This window comes from Plectropomus leopardus, chromosome 18, assembly GCF_008729295.1.
Source record: "Plectropomus leopardus isolate mb chromosome 18, YSFRI_Pleo_2.0, whole genome shotgun sequence".
In the NCBI taxonomy this organism is placed as follows: domain Eukaryota; kingdom Metazoa; phylum Chordata; class Actinopteri; order Perciformes; family Serranidae; genus Plectropomus; species Plectropomus leopardus.
The window spans coordinates 11,088,320-11,104,893 of NC_056480.1; the positions used below are offsets into that span (position 1 = coordinate 11,088,320).

The following is a 16,574-nucleotide window of genomic DNA, read 5'->3' on the forward strand; positions in this document are numbered from 1 at the left end:
AAGTTTAAATAAATTTGAAAAGGGATCCGAGAGCAGGAAAGTGATGTCACTAAAGGTTTCAAAAGGTTAAAGATTTAACATTATTTTACCTCTGCACCTTCAATCCTTGAATTCAACCATTTTCTTATGAATTGTCTTGTATCTGTTTAATTAGTTTTACATGCAGCACTGTGCTACAGCATGAGGTCATCGCGCCTTGTGCTATCTGCAAACTTCAGCCGACATTAATGGTCTCACGGACAGCAGAGTGGACAAAGGAAGACGCAGAGACAGAGAGGGAGAGACATTAAGAAAGAAGTGAGTCATTGTGCTTCCCAGCAGTAAGAGATGGTGAGAACATCAATTACACAACGCACACACACTCTCCAGCAACCATACACACTCACAGGACTCACACAAGCTGCACAGGCAAGGTCATCATTAACAAAGTGCTCAGCACAGTGAAATACTGAGTGATGAACGGCCGTGTGTGGCTTCGCTGATAACATCAAACTGCCAGTGAATCAATGCAGAAAGGATGAGTGATAAAAAAAAAACACAAATTGAAATACTGTAAGAGGACACTGTTTTTTGTTGCTGTTTTTTAAATATCCATTTTAAAACTATGGCACAGAATAAAACTAAACCCAGCCCCAATTTTTGCTTTTTCTCAAAAATATAATAATTTTCTGCCTCAATAAAAAACAGAAACAAAAGACTTCATCATTCGGGAAGTTTTTACCAGGAGCCAAATTATCAGGTCTCTTCTCACCAAAACAAACTGACCAAGTGATTTAAATAGATTAAAACATTAAAAGACGTAGTTAGGTCGGTTACGTAGGTTAAAAAATCAGTAAAAAAATCAGTTTTTCTTTGATGATTTCATTGGAGATGGCTTGGAGGTTTTAACAGGGAGCTGAATTATCTGCAGGGGTCTCTTTCTTTCCTAAATGAATGGACCAGGTGATTTAAACAAGTAAAAACACTATATAAAGCAGTTTCCACACCAAAAATAAGTGTTTCTCCTATGGAGTTCAGCACAGAAGAGGTTAGAGCAGAGCTGCTGCTAACATTTGTTCTGCTTGTTTCTCTGAAAACATAAGATCCACACATGTGATGACTACATTCCTTCATCTGGTTAAACAGTTAAAAAAAAAAACAAAGACATAAAAAGTGTATCATAAAAATGTTTGTTTTTTCTTGTGCATTTGCCATCAGTGGGTTTTTTACTGTGTTTTTCACACTAGTCTTCAAAATCGATTGTTAACAAATGTTAAAAAAAAAACAAAACATAATTCTAGTCATTTTTTGACATTTAACTCAAAAATCATACATATTATACCTTCAGATTATGGTGTTTGTTGTAATTGTTTAACCTTGTGTTTTAGATTTAAGATTCTTTTATTCTCTAATTTTACTTTAAAGCTCCTGAAAGGTGCTAAATAAATGTAATATGATTATTAATAATATGTCTTGTCAACACAGACTGTCAATGTCATTCCTTAGAGGACACGGAGGATGGGCTCTACTTTGCACACACACACACACGCAGCTTTGTATTAAGTGAAAACTGTTTTTTTTAGTCATCCATTCAGCACATTTAACACAAAACAGGGCGCTTGTTATCCATTGTGTGTGTTTTTCTGTGCATAGGGGTAAAAACACCAACTGTCCTCTCTATGTAAAAAGTGGCATTAATATTACATGAAGCCTGCATGTATGGACACACGCACACATGCACACACACACAGCTGCTTCTAGTCAGCAGAGTTATGTAACACCACTGCAGTAAACGGGCTACCTCCCACTGTGAGAGACACAGACAGAGGGAGAGATCGAAACTGAGAGGGAATTTTAAGGCGTGAAATCTGGTGAATGCTGATTTACAAACATTCAAATGTATTCATTCAGCTCTCCTTTAATGCCTCTACCATCTGCCAGTTACATTAACATACGACCATCTGTGACTGACAGCAGGGAGGCGGGTCCTCTCACTGAGACTGACCTATCACACACAGGAGGCTCCACACAGCATCACCGACTGCCCTTTTGCTGCCTCAAAAGTGATCAATAAAGCAAATCAGCAGAAATGAGTCACTTATGTAACCGCAAATACAGTCGGGTCAGCAAAAAGTCTCTATAACGCTGCATTTAGGTGTCAATTAAGAATGACCTTCAACTCATAATGGACAATTGGCAAATATATATCATGTTAATGGTAAAACCTCCATCTCTCTGTCATAATGTTTCTAAATTATTATAACAAAAGTGATGTTTTCATTGGTTCAATTCATGCAGTATGAAATTTAGAAGGACCCAGGGCTGCTGAGCAATTTTCTGATGCAGTAGTAAGAATATATTTATGGTGTTTTTTTCATGGTTTGTTTTCAACATTATTAGCCTTGCTACTCCTGTACCCTTTCCAAGGTGCATTGTAGCAATATAAAACAGAAATTCTGCCTTTATGAAATACCAGGTCTATATGAAATATCTATGAAATATCAGGACTACAGATGAAAATTTGCTTTGCAGCCACTGCATACATTTACAGTTATGTCCTTTTGTGTTTCTTTAAGCTCATAGTGGCATTGTAAATACCAAACAAAAGATACACCACCAGTGTCGCCACTGCATACACCCACATCACACTCTGTGGACAGGACACCAAGGTCTGGAGGGGACACCAAACAGCTAATGTTGATCAATCATAATCATAATTGTGAATTATTTAAATTTAGATGAAGCACAACTACAATAGGTACCATTAGACTATTAAAGGCTATATGATGTACGCTATATAAGGCTATACGATATACTTAATTGCTTAAAATAATAAAATGAAAATGCGCCAGGGTCATTAAGTAGAAAAAAGGTTTACTGGATAAATTGTCTCTCTTTCTGCTCATGCAATGCAGCTCTTTCTCTTGTGTCTCTCTTCCCCCATTCAGTCTTGTCCCTCTTTTTCATTTCTCTCTCTCTCCCCCTGTCCTTTACCTAAACTTAATCCCCTGTTGTCATTCTGTTGATTGCTACAATGAAAAAAATAGAATTTGGGTCTAAAGTTATACTAAAACCACGGAAAGCGAGCAAAGCTGAAATGGAGGGATGTGCTACGTCTATCTCTCCTGCACTCAATTCAGTACCAGGGACAGTGAAATGGTTTGGCAGGACAAACAGTACAAAAAGCAGCATTCTGAGTAAACTGGTGTGGTCTTTTGATGATCATACTGACATTATACTGACTTTCACTTTCAATGTCGTTATCTGTCACAGACATGACTGAGAACATTTCTGTCGATGACCGTGCTGTTGAAAATGCGGTAGCTTGCAGGACTCCACGAGTGTAGTATCAGCTTTTAGTTATGAATTTATAGTAATCATAGCAGCAAGCAGCTCTGCAGCAGCTCTGCAGCATCAATCAATGCTGTCTGTGTCACACAAACATGCCAACCACAGCAGTCAAGAGAGGTAACCATCATGCACTGCTCAGCCCGGGGTCCAGGCGTTGGCTTATATGCACGGATACCGACATGAAACAGTACAGCACCACAAAGCAATCTAGTTTAGCGCACCCAAATAGCCAGCGGCAGCTCGATCTAACTTACAGCCGTCATTTTCTGAGGCTACAGCTGTTTTACTGTACCATTGTTGTTACTCTCAGTCAGTCAGTATTGTTTGAGTTGTAGGAGATTCAAAGTTAGCCAGAAAGACACATCTGACCTTGATCACTTTGTTTTCCATGGCTGTTGTAATGTTGTTACTAGAAACAATGATTTAAAATCATACATTATATAAAGGGTCTGATGTAATTTGTAAATATTTAAATCACATGGAGACCATGACAATAAATTTGGTAAAACACCCTGACCTTCAATACTTTTGTGGGAAAAGATATACATTTTTTTACAGCAAGCACACGATCAGTGCTCAAAAAAATGACACCACGTGTGAATATGGCACACTTCCTTATGATCAAAATGTCAGTCAAATAATGTAAATTTCTGAAAAAAAAATGTGCTTTTTGGGGTTAGTTTTTTTTCTTTATCTCTTCTCTGCCTTTTTATTATTAATTTTCACGTGTCTATTGCTAAACAGATTTTATCCTTTTTAAATTCAGCAGTTGAATGAGCATAAATGCCTTTTTATACACAGCTGCAGTTGAATGTAATAAACTTAAATAAATAACTATGACATTTTTGGCAGACCATGAAAAAAATGCCATCAAATACTTATGACCTTGCACCAGTTTTCTTAGTGTTGTCATTTTATGTAATTTCTTTTATGTAATCTAATGGAAACTGTATTTAGCAGATATATAACTGAAAAAGATGATTCTGTAAGTATCCATCCATTCATCCTTCAAAGAGAGCGAGCGTCAGTGAGAGAGAGCAGATGTTTTTCTACTCCCCTTCTTAAATACACACACATATAATAACCCCGAGGCCATCCATTACTGGCTGCTATTAGGGCTGTGTGTGTGTGTGTGTGTGTGTGTGTGTGTGTGTGTGTGTGTGTGTGTGTGTGTGTGTGTGTGTGTGTGTGTGTGTGTGTGTGTGTGTGTGAGCGCGTATGTGAGTGAATGTTGTGCTGTTGGGTTTTATAGATTTTCTAGTCTGTTTAGTGTACGAAAGTCCAATTTGTTCTGAATTTTATGAAAAATAAACTGATGTCAAGTGGAAAAATTACATGGAAACAGTAATTACTCATACAGTGTATATTCCATACTCAGTATGATCCATTTGCCCCCAGTTTTGTGGCTATTATTATGATTTGCACTTTTTTCACTATTACTGTAAATGTGGTAATTAGATCATAAAACAATATGATTTTAATTTTTTTTTTTTTTTACTTTGGAAATTTCCCTGCTCTCGTTTGACCAACCAGCACCTGCAAATCGCAGGTGTTTACGCAGACAAACATCTTATTTATCACAACGACACACGGAAACTCCACCTGAGCGTTTGTAGAATAAAACAGTTAATTTACAAATTACAAAATATTCTACGAAATTATCTTTAAAAAACAAATGTAAAGCTAATGTATGGTCCTTTTGTTGAAACGGCATCCAGTGTATGATTTAGATCATACATGTCAAAGTCATCTCTCAATATCTATCTAAAGCAGTTGTTCCAGTCTAGTTCAGCCATGGGGTCCAGATTTCTCCTTAGTCATTAGTTTGAGGTCCATATGTTAGATAAATTACCACATATTTAATTTCATTCTACAAAATGTCAAGAACATGTTGGCTTAGAACAACACAAAACAATAAAACATATTGCAAGAGTAATATGACATGACACTTCAAAATAAAAGCTCTGTGCCAGAAATTCACTGTACTTCAAAATAAAGTGTGTTTCTTACACACTTCACAAGTTCACGAGTCACTTGCGGTCTATTAAGAATGGATATGGGACCCACTTTTGGACCATGGCCCACTAGTTGGGAAGCACTGATCTAAAGTTAGCATTCACCACCATAAGCTACCAGACCCATTAAAGCTGTAGCAGGGAAAGCCCCAGCGAGTGTACTGAGCTGAGCAGGGACATGTTTGTTTTTTGATTTTGAATTTAACTGTATAGTATATACTGATGTGATACTGACACTAAGAATCTAAAATTAAAAATGTTATGATATTGTCTGGTTTTATATTTAATTCACAATTCAACTTATTTTTAAATTGTCTGAACTCAATGTTTTCATAAATCAGTCATTAATTTTATTTTAAGAGGGCCTATTTTACTCTTTAGAGGTTCATACTTGTATGTTGTGTTCTCATAATTTAATGCTCAAAAAACATTTATACTGTTTGCCGAACACCTGCATTTACCCTCTGACTGAGACGCCACGTTTTAGTGCCTGTCTCTTTAAGCTTCCCTCCCGAAAAAGCCCAGTCTGCTCTGATTGATCCACATTTTTGGGTCATCAGTATCCAAAAACACATGCATGATCTGTATCAGTTCTCTCTGCATTTCTGTACCATCATTGCAGCCGAGGGAACGAGTGTAACGGAGTATAGCGGCACTTTCTACCATGAAAAATCCCCCATAAAAGCTTTTAAACAAGCTGTTCCAGCAGGAATCTGATCCGAAATCAAGAAGAGGTTAACAACAATACCAGCCGAGATTACATGTTTCCCTGATGTTAGCATGTAGCTACATGTAGCAGTGACGGCGGAGGAATGCAAACACTTGCATTAACATGCCTGAAGCAGATGACCCTATAAAGAAATCCATCACCAGCTGACAACTGCTTGTCTTGAAAGTAGAACAAAATGTTGGACACAGACAGTCCAGAGCGGTCTGAAGCCTGAGGATTTTGGATTAGAGACTATTTTTAAATAAGTTTACCTCATTATTTGCAACACTACCACATTAAATATGAATATCTGAAAATGTAAATCAAAACATAAGACATAAAATAAGGGAAACCATAAAAGGTCTCTTTTCAGTGTATTTATAAGATTTGTTTATGTGCTCCTTATTTTATGAACCTGTGTCGCTCTTTGGCGACAAATAAAGCAAATGATTGATTTAACTAGTAATCATATAACAACCCTACAACAATAGTAATTGTTATTTTACGGCCTCTGTTTAAAGAATCTGCTTTCCATGATGTTTCTTTGTTCCTCGTCATCATCTGAGAGCTCTGTGGTGGTTTGTTTTTGATGACTTTACCTCCCTGGAGGGGGCGGGAGGGTGAGAGCAATGTGCTGACAAACAAATACACACACACACACACACACACACACACACACACACACACACACATTCAGCTCTGCATTCCTCACATATCTTACACTAATAGCACACACATACCTAGCTTATCGCCTGTTGCATGGAAAAACACGCGCACCAACATGAACTCACACAACATGGCTTTGTCTTAAAGTTTCTGCTGACTCTGCATTTACATCACAAATACAAACAAACACACATGACCGCGCCACAGTTCCTATTACAGTAGAACCTTCTCGGCGACCCCCCAATAGTCCCCGCACCACAGTTTGGGGACCACCAGCAACAATCGCCACATAGCGGTGTTACTGTTTGTCTTGTCTTTCATTGCATCTGAGTTACACCAATAACTCTACCCTGCAACTGAGGCGATGTTAGCAAATAACCCTTTTTTTATACGTCTCTTTGTTTGCACAGAGATAACAAATGAATAAAGTTACTGCAGAGATTATATGAAGAGCTATGAATAGGGCGGCTTTAAATAACTGACCAGACTGATGTGTTTGTCTCTCTCTCACTCTCTGCAGGCAGAGGTGTAAAAAGATAACGGAGGAGCTGAGGATTGTGGTTAAAAAGCTTCACAGGTTGGCGAGAATACAATTCACATTGTCACTGGCCCCCGTCTCTCACTCATAGATGTTTTTTTTTCTTTCTCAGATTACTTCATCTGCACCTCGATGCCTGCTCCTGTCTGCTGCTACCTCAGGCACGCAACATTTTATCCACCTACTCCGTCCTCCATCTACTCTGTCCCATGAATGACTGGGTCAGATTATGGTGATTAGTCACCGTGTGACATCAAGCCAGTCATTTATATAACCCTGTATTACGCTGTCTGCAAGGTCATCTGCTAGATTAGACCAGCTAACATGATAGGATCACTCGGTGGATTAGGCTACCTGGGATGCTAGCGTAAACAATCCAAAATCAAGCTGATTTGCTGCACAAAACATGCATGTAGCATGCAACACAGTAATCTAATTTTTGTAAAATGCTGAATTAGATAAATTATTGATATTACAGAGATAATTTAGCATTTAAAAAACACCGACAGCTAACATTTATAGCAGAACTAAATTAAGGAGCTATAGCATTTCAGAAATGATAAAAGCAATGGCTTTTTGCATACACATGAAACTGCAGATGCATGACAGGCACTTTTGTCGACTTTGTGGTTTCCTGCCGAAAACACATCAAGCAGCAGTAAAGAGTGAGCTGCAGCGAGCTGCTATGCGGTGTCTATAGGCCATCACACACCAAGCTGTCAGCTGTCCACCAACGTTGGGCCCTTGTAGCCACGGTGCGCTCACCACCATTGGCCCTGATTGACCCTCGTTGGCTTTTTTTCCACCGATTCAACATCTTAAGCAGCGTCAGCATGTCATTGCTGAATGAAGTCATTCTGATCGGCCATTGAGCTCGGTGCACAAACAGAAAAGTGGAAGGGAGAAATGTAAACAAATACCTAAAGTCAGGAGGGAGTTCAAAACAAACTTGTTATATAAGAAAGGTTGTTTTTTTCTAATTCTATTGAGCTCTCTCAACAGGAAAGTTTCCTGGTGGGTTGTGTTGTTGTTCACTGGCGCACCGTTAACATGCTTTGTTCTGTTAATGTGCTAACTGGCTAACTGGCGTCATGGCGGTCTTCCTTCTTTCCTGTTTTGAGTGACTATTACAGACAACCGCTATCTGCTGGTATGGCGTCGTATCTCCTCTCACGCAGGCGCAGAACATACCTACTTGTTGGCTGTCAGTTTGGTGGGTTTCTGTGCAACATTTTGTCCAAGACACGGCGACATTAGGGCGACGCAGCAGGGGTGTTTTCGTCGCTGCTCTCGGATGTTGGCTTGGTGTGTCATAGCCTATAAGAAAGCCACTGAGAGCTGTGGCAGTTTGATTTGGCAGCGAAGTGCAGTTAAAGTAAAATTTGGGGATAGTTGGACCTTAAGTGGCAAACTGTGGCAAGAGAATACCTGCAGCAAATTAGTGAGCACAGTTTTGTGACTCTTGTGACGAACAATATTACAAAGATGCTCCTAAAACACATGAAGACACCTCTGGACTGCAGAAAAATTGAATTATTGCAGCAGTTGCTTGGTATGTTTTCAGCTTTATGGCAGAGATGGGCCACCCTGCCTGTGAATAATACTGCTGTGTGAGGTGTCAAACAGGGGACGCTAAAGCGAGCAAATCAAACAAAGCAACAGTCAAAACACTATCACAGAGAGCCGAGGCTTTCAGCAGCAGAACCTGAATGAATAGAAGGACATTTCCTGTTGGATTGTAGTAATCTCCTTTAGTAAAGCCGAGTAGGCCTCCAAAGACGGATAACAATGTGGCAGAGCTGCCAGCTCTGGACTGTTTTGGGTACCACATTGGTGGCATGGCTCGAGCTGTATGCACAGCTAGTTGGTCAAACAAGCAAATAAACAGATTGAGATTAAAAGAGACTAATAGTGAAAAAGCGTCCTTTGGGTGACCTTCAGATTGTCCCGTCCTGATAATAAGACTCGTGTGGTTAGAAGAGAACATGCAGCATGACATCTTGGAGCCAACATTTCCAGAAAGGTCAATAAAAATACAACAAGCTTTTGAAAAATGAATCAACTATGTCTAATTAAATCCCCTAAAAAAGAATATCTGGCTTCAGACCTTCACAGAAGAAAAATGTCTAAAATTGATCCCTGAAAGTGAAAGAATATTGTGTGCACCAGAAAATAATTAAACAAAATGATCAACTTGTTACAAGATTTTGGTACAATGAGAATCAGAATAAAAAAGTGCCACATTGAAATTGTTAAAATTATTTCATCACTGAAGTAAAACTTACAGTTCATGGGCCAAATCTGGAAAAAATGAAAGTGTGAGGGGAGGAACCCCTGGGATCCCTGATGGCAGCCCGGGCTAAGCCCTCAAGATCCTAAGATCCTAGAAACGACCCTCAACTGTTTGGGGCTGCTGCGACTGGCCTCAGACTCAGGTCGTTTTACAAAAGTGGCCCCCAGACAGAGAAAGTTGAGTATCTCTGTTCTAGCAGCTTTTTCACATTTCAAGAATATAATATTCTTTTCCAACTTACTTCCTACTGTAACAGTTGATAAGTGCGTCTTTCTGTTTATTTTGTTTGGGTTTTTTTTGGGTTGTTTTTTTTTTTTTTTGTGGTGTGTCATGTTCTAGGTTAAGGATCGGCTGGAAAACAGGTTAGTAAACAGTAGAAAGCAGCATGGAGGCTGGTGAAAATGTTACGGTGGTTTTTGATCTCTAATTCATTCAGTCTCTCTTTCACACTCAGTGCCAACTAAATTTGGAATGATGTTCGAGTGCTGCTCGGATGGAGTTAATTTGTGATGGCCTGTCATTGCACTGCACCAGTAAAGGGTCTAAAATTAGCGCGTCAACCCTGGTGTTGTGTTTCTATCACTGCCAATCAGAGCTGGGTTAATAAATACTCATGCCAAGGGCAGACACATTTATCCTGGGAGTGAATGCAGATTGTAACTTTTCCCACTAAAAATAAAATCCAGATATTTTTGGAGTTTTTGTCCTGAGGTTAAGTGTCAGCATTAAACTGATGTAATTTTAAAAATGCCTTGTGCTACATAATGACATTTGCTGTATAGAGTAATGGAAATATATATTGAAAATATTTACCTCTCACTCTCAATAGCACCCAGGGCTAATTACTGCTGTCGTGACATTACATTTACCTGTGTTAATTCATGTTATTCTGAGCCTGGTGTCTGTAGGACCTTTGTGTCCAGTGACGTCTCTAATCTAGTGACTAGTGACTATGGATAATTCCTGCATTTAATATGGAGCTGCTGCAACTACACATTGATGCATCAGTTTGTTGACAGTTTTTCCTTCTGACTTGTCTTCAATGAGTATCATGGCGCTTTAACAGCTTCTCTGTGCACACTTTGAGCTCAGAAAGCTTGCTGTTACGTAACGCCTCGTCCTCTTAACCAAAAGAATGGCACAACACGCCGTCTGCACTCATCACCTCCTCCCTCCTTGTTCCCTCTCCCTCTCTTTTCACTCCTTATCATGTCTTTTAGTCTTCTTTCTTTTAATTGACTCATCTCATCTCTTGCTCTTACCTCACTTTCAGCTGCATTAAGTCATTAGGTGATGCTCTTACTAGAATCAACTTAAGACAGTAGTTTAAATATATCTGGAGGAGAGGCAGGATAAATCAAAAGCCACTGCACGGAGGGAAAATCTTTACAAAATGCCCCTGAGCTGCACGGGTGGGGGTCTGTTCTCAATCATCTTCTTATTATGGGTGATTGGTTCCTACATGAAAACAATATTTTCTGCCAATTTTAGATCTCTGGCTTATTATCTTTGTGCCTGTCTCACTGGTTGGAAGGAGGCGAGGCTCAGTTCGAAAAGGTTATGTGACTGCTCCATTAGTTTTTATGTATGTGAATGCCTTCAGGGTAAAAGTCCGTGCCCTCGTATGAGTGACTGCTGCCAGGAGTTCGGAGACAAAACAGAAAGAGCTCTGCATGCTCTCCACGCAAGACCTTGTAAGGTAGAACTTTCTTATCCGTTCTCTGGGTTGTGTAAATATGGGCTCCTAGACCAAACTGTGTCTGCTGCTCACACACACTCACTAACACACACACTTTTGCTCTGACCCCAGTGTTGTGGGGTTACACACACAATGGTTTCACTCAGGGCGAGCCAACCAGCCTGCTATCCAGCTAATTCCAGTAGCTACAGTCAGTCTCCAGCATGAGCATTAACCGCATGCAGAGTGGGGGGGGGGGTTCGATATTTGTTATCCAAAAATTTGGACCTCTGCCCGCAGAGTTGGAGGGCGGGGTTTGTTGTTTGTTTTCATCTCACTAGGCCTGTTTGTTTGTCTGTTTGCAGGCTAAACACACGAATCAATCTACACAAACCCAGCCATTGTGGCATGAATTGCATGAGAATTTTTAACTTCTGAATGGATTCACGTGGCAAAGTCAAACCTACGAGCATGGATGTCTTAGAAAAACTGAAGAGAGGCACAAAGTGATTCCACAGAAAGTTGGTACCACGTTTTCAACCTGGTACCCATTTTCCCAGGTTTTTGCCCAAATGTTTAATGGTGACTGGCTGATTGTTGATCTTAGAGAAAGCCTGAGGGCTGAAAAAATCATCATGAAAATAAAATAAATACATATGAAGCCCGAATGTGTGACACTTGTTTTCTATGATCAAGTGACTAAAGGGAACAGGAAGTTTTGAAACTGGACCAGTATTGAGTGACAGGGCTGCAGTCAGCAGCTGCAAAACAGCTGCAATGTAACAATGCGATGCAATTATGCACCGTCACTTTACGTTAACTAAAAGTGCTTATTTTTGCAACTAACAAGTCCAGATATTTATTTGAAATGGCTGCAAACATAACGGAAATGATCCCTACAAAGATAGACCTTTCTTTGAAGAGTAAAAAATGTTTTGTTTGACCAAAAACACCCCAAAATCACCATTGCCAAATCCACCAGACTCCAATTAAGTAACCAATAATTTGGGCATGTATTGAGCCACCAAATTTTCACATCTTACTGGGTGAATTAAGGGTATATTTTAACAAAACAAGAGTTGGCGATTGCTGGAAAAATGGAAAGATTAACCGGCTGTTGCGAGTTTTATGTTGTTTCTGTTGACTTTGAATGAAGTGTGTTATACGCAGCTAAAATTACTGTTTTTTTAAATGGAGTCTGGTGGGTTTGAAATTTGCGATTTGCAGGGCTGTGTCTTAAACAAAAAAGATATTACTTCTTCATTAAAAGGTCTGTCTCTAGGGATCCTTTCCAATTGGATCGGAATAGAAATAGGTCGTTAGGCCACATAAAATAACAATTAGCTGAAAAAACAAGCACTGTTGAACTGCGAACATGCTCCGTATGGAATGCAAATTCAGATTTCAGATTTCCTTTATTTATCATTTTTATTATGCAATTCCATACGTAAAGAAAAATGAATAAAGAAGTATGCAAGTCAATAATAAAAAGCAGAATACAAATAAGAGGATAAAAGTCATAATTAAGTTATAAGCATTAGGCTGCATCCAGTATTGAGTGAGAGGGCTGCAGAGTCAAATGCAGCCTGTTATGCCGCCGCAGCACTCTCACTCAATACTGGACCAATTTCAAAAACTGCTGTTCAAATTAGTCACTTAGACACAAAAACATGGAAAAATATGGTCCCAGTTGAAAAACAAAGTTACCATTTAAGACTACCTTAAACTTGCTCTATTACTTAACCAACAAAGAACTATCATCCAGTTCTGCAGCATCTCAACAGAGCATTTTAGCATCTTTCAGCTCACTGTTTTGGTTTTACAGCATTTAATTTTACTATTTTGGTTAACTACCGCTGTTCTCACCAGCCTTGTTTCCAGTCAACATAACTTCAAATGAATAACAATGTTGCTCCATGGCTGCTGGATGTGTAAATAAGCAACTGTTTGATAATAAATTCTGCATATCAAGTTAACAGATAACGGTATGTAAGTGTTAATTTGCTGTCTTTCAGCGTTAAGTGCAGTTACATATTATGGCTGCTTTCAGGTCAGTTTCCACAACAAATGTGCTGATTTACCTGTTAGCATTGTGATATTAATGCTAAACAATGGCTGTAATCTCACATCTCCTGTATTTTGTCATATTTCAGGTGCAGTTGTGCAAATATGTGCATCTCTAAAATGAATGTGGAAATCAAACATGCTGCACTTCTCCGCAATCTACTTCATAATTCATCTGAATGGAAGGCAATCCGTATGATCAGCGTAAAAGGTCAGATTGAATAGCAGTCAATTAGCCCAACATGAAAAGAGTGACATGACTGGATTAACTCTCCACAGCAAAGATGAATTGAAATGAGTTATGGCTTCATCTACTGTAGTTTCATTTATTTCAGTGAACTAATCTGTGGCAGTTGTACCTCTCAGTGGCTCTAAAATCTACTAAGAGGAGCTCAGACCCATCCTGATCTAAAAAAAAATGTTAGGCTAGGGCTAAAATTAGAACAAAAACATGCAGCAGCAACTCCCCTGGTCTCACACTACCACAGGAGACAAGCCTGATAGCAGGTTACTGTAATTTTGATTACATGGTACAAATTGTTTGCAAGAATCAGATCATTATTTCACAGATAATGTTTGGGTTTTTTTTTTTTTTTTGTTTAGATTTTTTAAAATTATTATTATTTTTAACATGTGGCAGATCTCAGCATCAAAAAATTTCCACAAAGCCAGTGTTTTAAAGTCTTCCTCCCTGTGGCGGCTCATCCTGGATGAGCCACGGTGGCCGCAGAGTGTCCTGCCACTCATGTCGCCTTGGTTATGTAAGCTAGGAGATCACGCCACTGAGGGGGAAGGAGAGATTTGGAGAGAAAAGGAAGGGAAGAGAGAGAAGGAGAGGGGATTGCATGGGAAGTGACTTTGAATTATAAACAAGGTTACCGCTCTTTCAGCCTTTTATCTCCATCCCTCTCTCTACCTCCCCTCATGTGCTTCTCATCCTCTCCTCCTTTTTTACTTTTCACACCCTTGCCGTCTCCCCTGAGGGCTCCGGTGTACTCCAGACGGATTTGGACTTGGCGAATTCTTTCAGGCTGTCAAAGACGACGCTAGGTGCAAATGACAGTGCGCTCACTGTGACTGGATGTCTGTCTGTGCGTATGTGTGTGTGTGAGTGTGTAAGCTAGCTAATCTCCAGGCAGATCCAGTGGATGTCCATCTGAACAAGGTGAACAGCAGGGGGGATACAGCTAGGCCAAGGTGTCCTCTGAAATGCCAGAACAACACTGGGACAAACAACGAGACACCCTGTTCCCGCTGCGGTGCTATATTAAGTTTACAGGCACTTTGTATTCTATTAGTTGCTCCTGATGCAATGTTCACATCCTGGATAAGAATAAGATGGGAATTTAGTTTATTCTTCATCAACTAAATGGTTGCAGATGGTTTAAAAATATATACCTTGCAAGAAAAAAGTATCCCTCCTAATCATCGTTAATGACCCACTGCAAGTGTGCGACAGTGTGTTTATTTGCTCCTCAACTGTATTTTATGATTTTCTTCTTGTTCTGCTGTGTCAAGGACGCTCCTGGGTACAGCATGCAGGTGATGTCAGGACTTTAAAAAAAGGTAAGTGACCCTGTGCTTTTGTATTATGTTGTTTTTTTTATTTTATTTTTCTGTAAAGCACCTTGAACCGACCTCTGTGTATGAAATGTGCTTTATAAATAAAACTCCCTTCTCTTTCCTAGAAATCTGTTATGTGAGGATGAAATACTTTCTTTGTTTTTGGTGAGTTAGAGGATGTGTGAGGTCCAGAGCATGGATTAAATGAGAACAAAGAACAAAAGGATTGTTTTGCAATTTTCTCTGACATTTACCACTTGTGTTTGTTTTTATAAGGGGTAGACAGATTATTGACCTAGACAATTATCGGGGCGATATTTGGCATTTTGCCAATTATCTGTATTGGTATTTCTATTTTAATGTTCGCCGATAAAATGTATTAATTAAAATGTGAAAAGAAAGTGTTAGCATGGGGGGAACTTTTACTTTGTATAATATCGGGGAGTTATTTATTTTATGTATTACTTTTTTATTAAAATTTTCACTTGACTTTAAACAAAAAAATTGCTTGAAACTTGCTGTAAATGATCTTAAAAGTTTCAGTTTTGATTTTAGAAAGTTTTGTGTTGGAGTTTTTTATATTCTAAATCTTAAATAGAGACATAAAGGTTTCCATTTTTATTGTAAATACATATCGTTTCCAAATATCGATTATTGGTCTCATTAACTAGTAAAAATCGGTATCAGCCCTATAAAACCAATATCAGTCGACCCCTAGTTTTTATGTAAATACAAAACATACATCATGAATCTGCATGTTTGCGTGTGAACTCTCTACTCACCTATCTGCAACAGCACAGGTGTCACCAGCGCCGTCTCCATGGCGTAGCAGAACTCCCGGCCAAACATCACGGCCCCGTGCATCACCCATCTCTTCAGGGGTATGCCTTCGACCGATCCCTCGCTTGCTGACTCCTCCCCACCTCGACCTCCTCCCCCTCCTCCACTGCCACCGCCGCCGCCCCCCAATCCATCCGCCTCGCCTCCTGCTCCTCCTTTCTCCCCATCCGAGCTTGATGCTGTGGTGCTTTTGGCGTTAACTTCGCCCACCAGAGATCCAACCTGCATAGCGTCGGCCTCTGTGTTCTGGGGAGGCATGGTGGAGGTCATGCACGCAATGGGAAAAAACGTGCACCCCCTCTAATACGCTGATGGATCTGAGAACAATCACCTGTAGCTACCAAAGAAAAAAACAATCCCTGCTGGAATTAAATCACTCGTAAGTACTTTAAAACTAAAAGTAACTAAGTTACAATCTTAACAAGCTACAAAGTGCAGCCTGTGGTGACTTGCTGAGAAGAATAATCACCAGCTGAGTGCTAATACTTAAAAAAAAATCTGTAACAGACAGTGCCTAAGCATGCAAGGTAATAAAACTGATCTCAAACTGAAGAAAAACGGATCTATTGTCTAGAAAAAAAACTCAATCAGCAAATCGGTTGTCCTCAAAACAAGTGGTCCTAAAAACAAGTAGTCCTCCCAAAACACTGCACGTGTTAATCCTCTCGGCTTTTTCCTTTGTCCCAGAGTTTAAAAAAAAAAAAAAGCTCTCAGCTTTCCAAAAGGTTTGTAGAAAATCCAGAAAAATAGAGGAAGCAGTTGAATTTTCACAGGAAGAGTGTGCGGTACATTCCAAGAGTGTGTTTTCTCCTTTCTGTGTGTGTCAGATGAGTATATGTGTGTGTGTGCGTGCGTGCGTGCGTGCGTGCGTGCGTGCG

General features: G+C 39.6%; 1 protein-coding gene across 1 annotated transcript in view; it reads right to left on the minus strand.

Annotated features, from left to right (window-relative positions):
• LOC121957425 (solute carrier family 45 member 4) overlaps window positions 1–16,570 on the minus strand; it is a 44,008-nt gene extending 27,438 nt beyond the window's left edge. The window contains exon 1 of the mRNA XM_042505996.1: window positions 15,639–16,570. Coding sequence (XP_042361930.1) covers window positions 15,639–15,966 — 328 coding nt within the window. The 5' untranslated portion in view covers window positions 15,967–16,570. The remainder of the gene's footprint in view (window positions 1–15,638) is intronic.
• Between the last annotated feature and the right edge of the window lie 4 nt (window positions 16,571–16,574).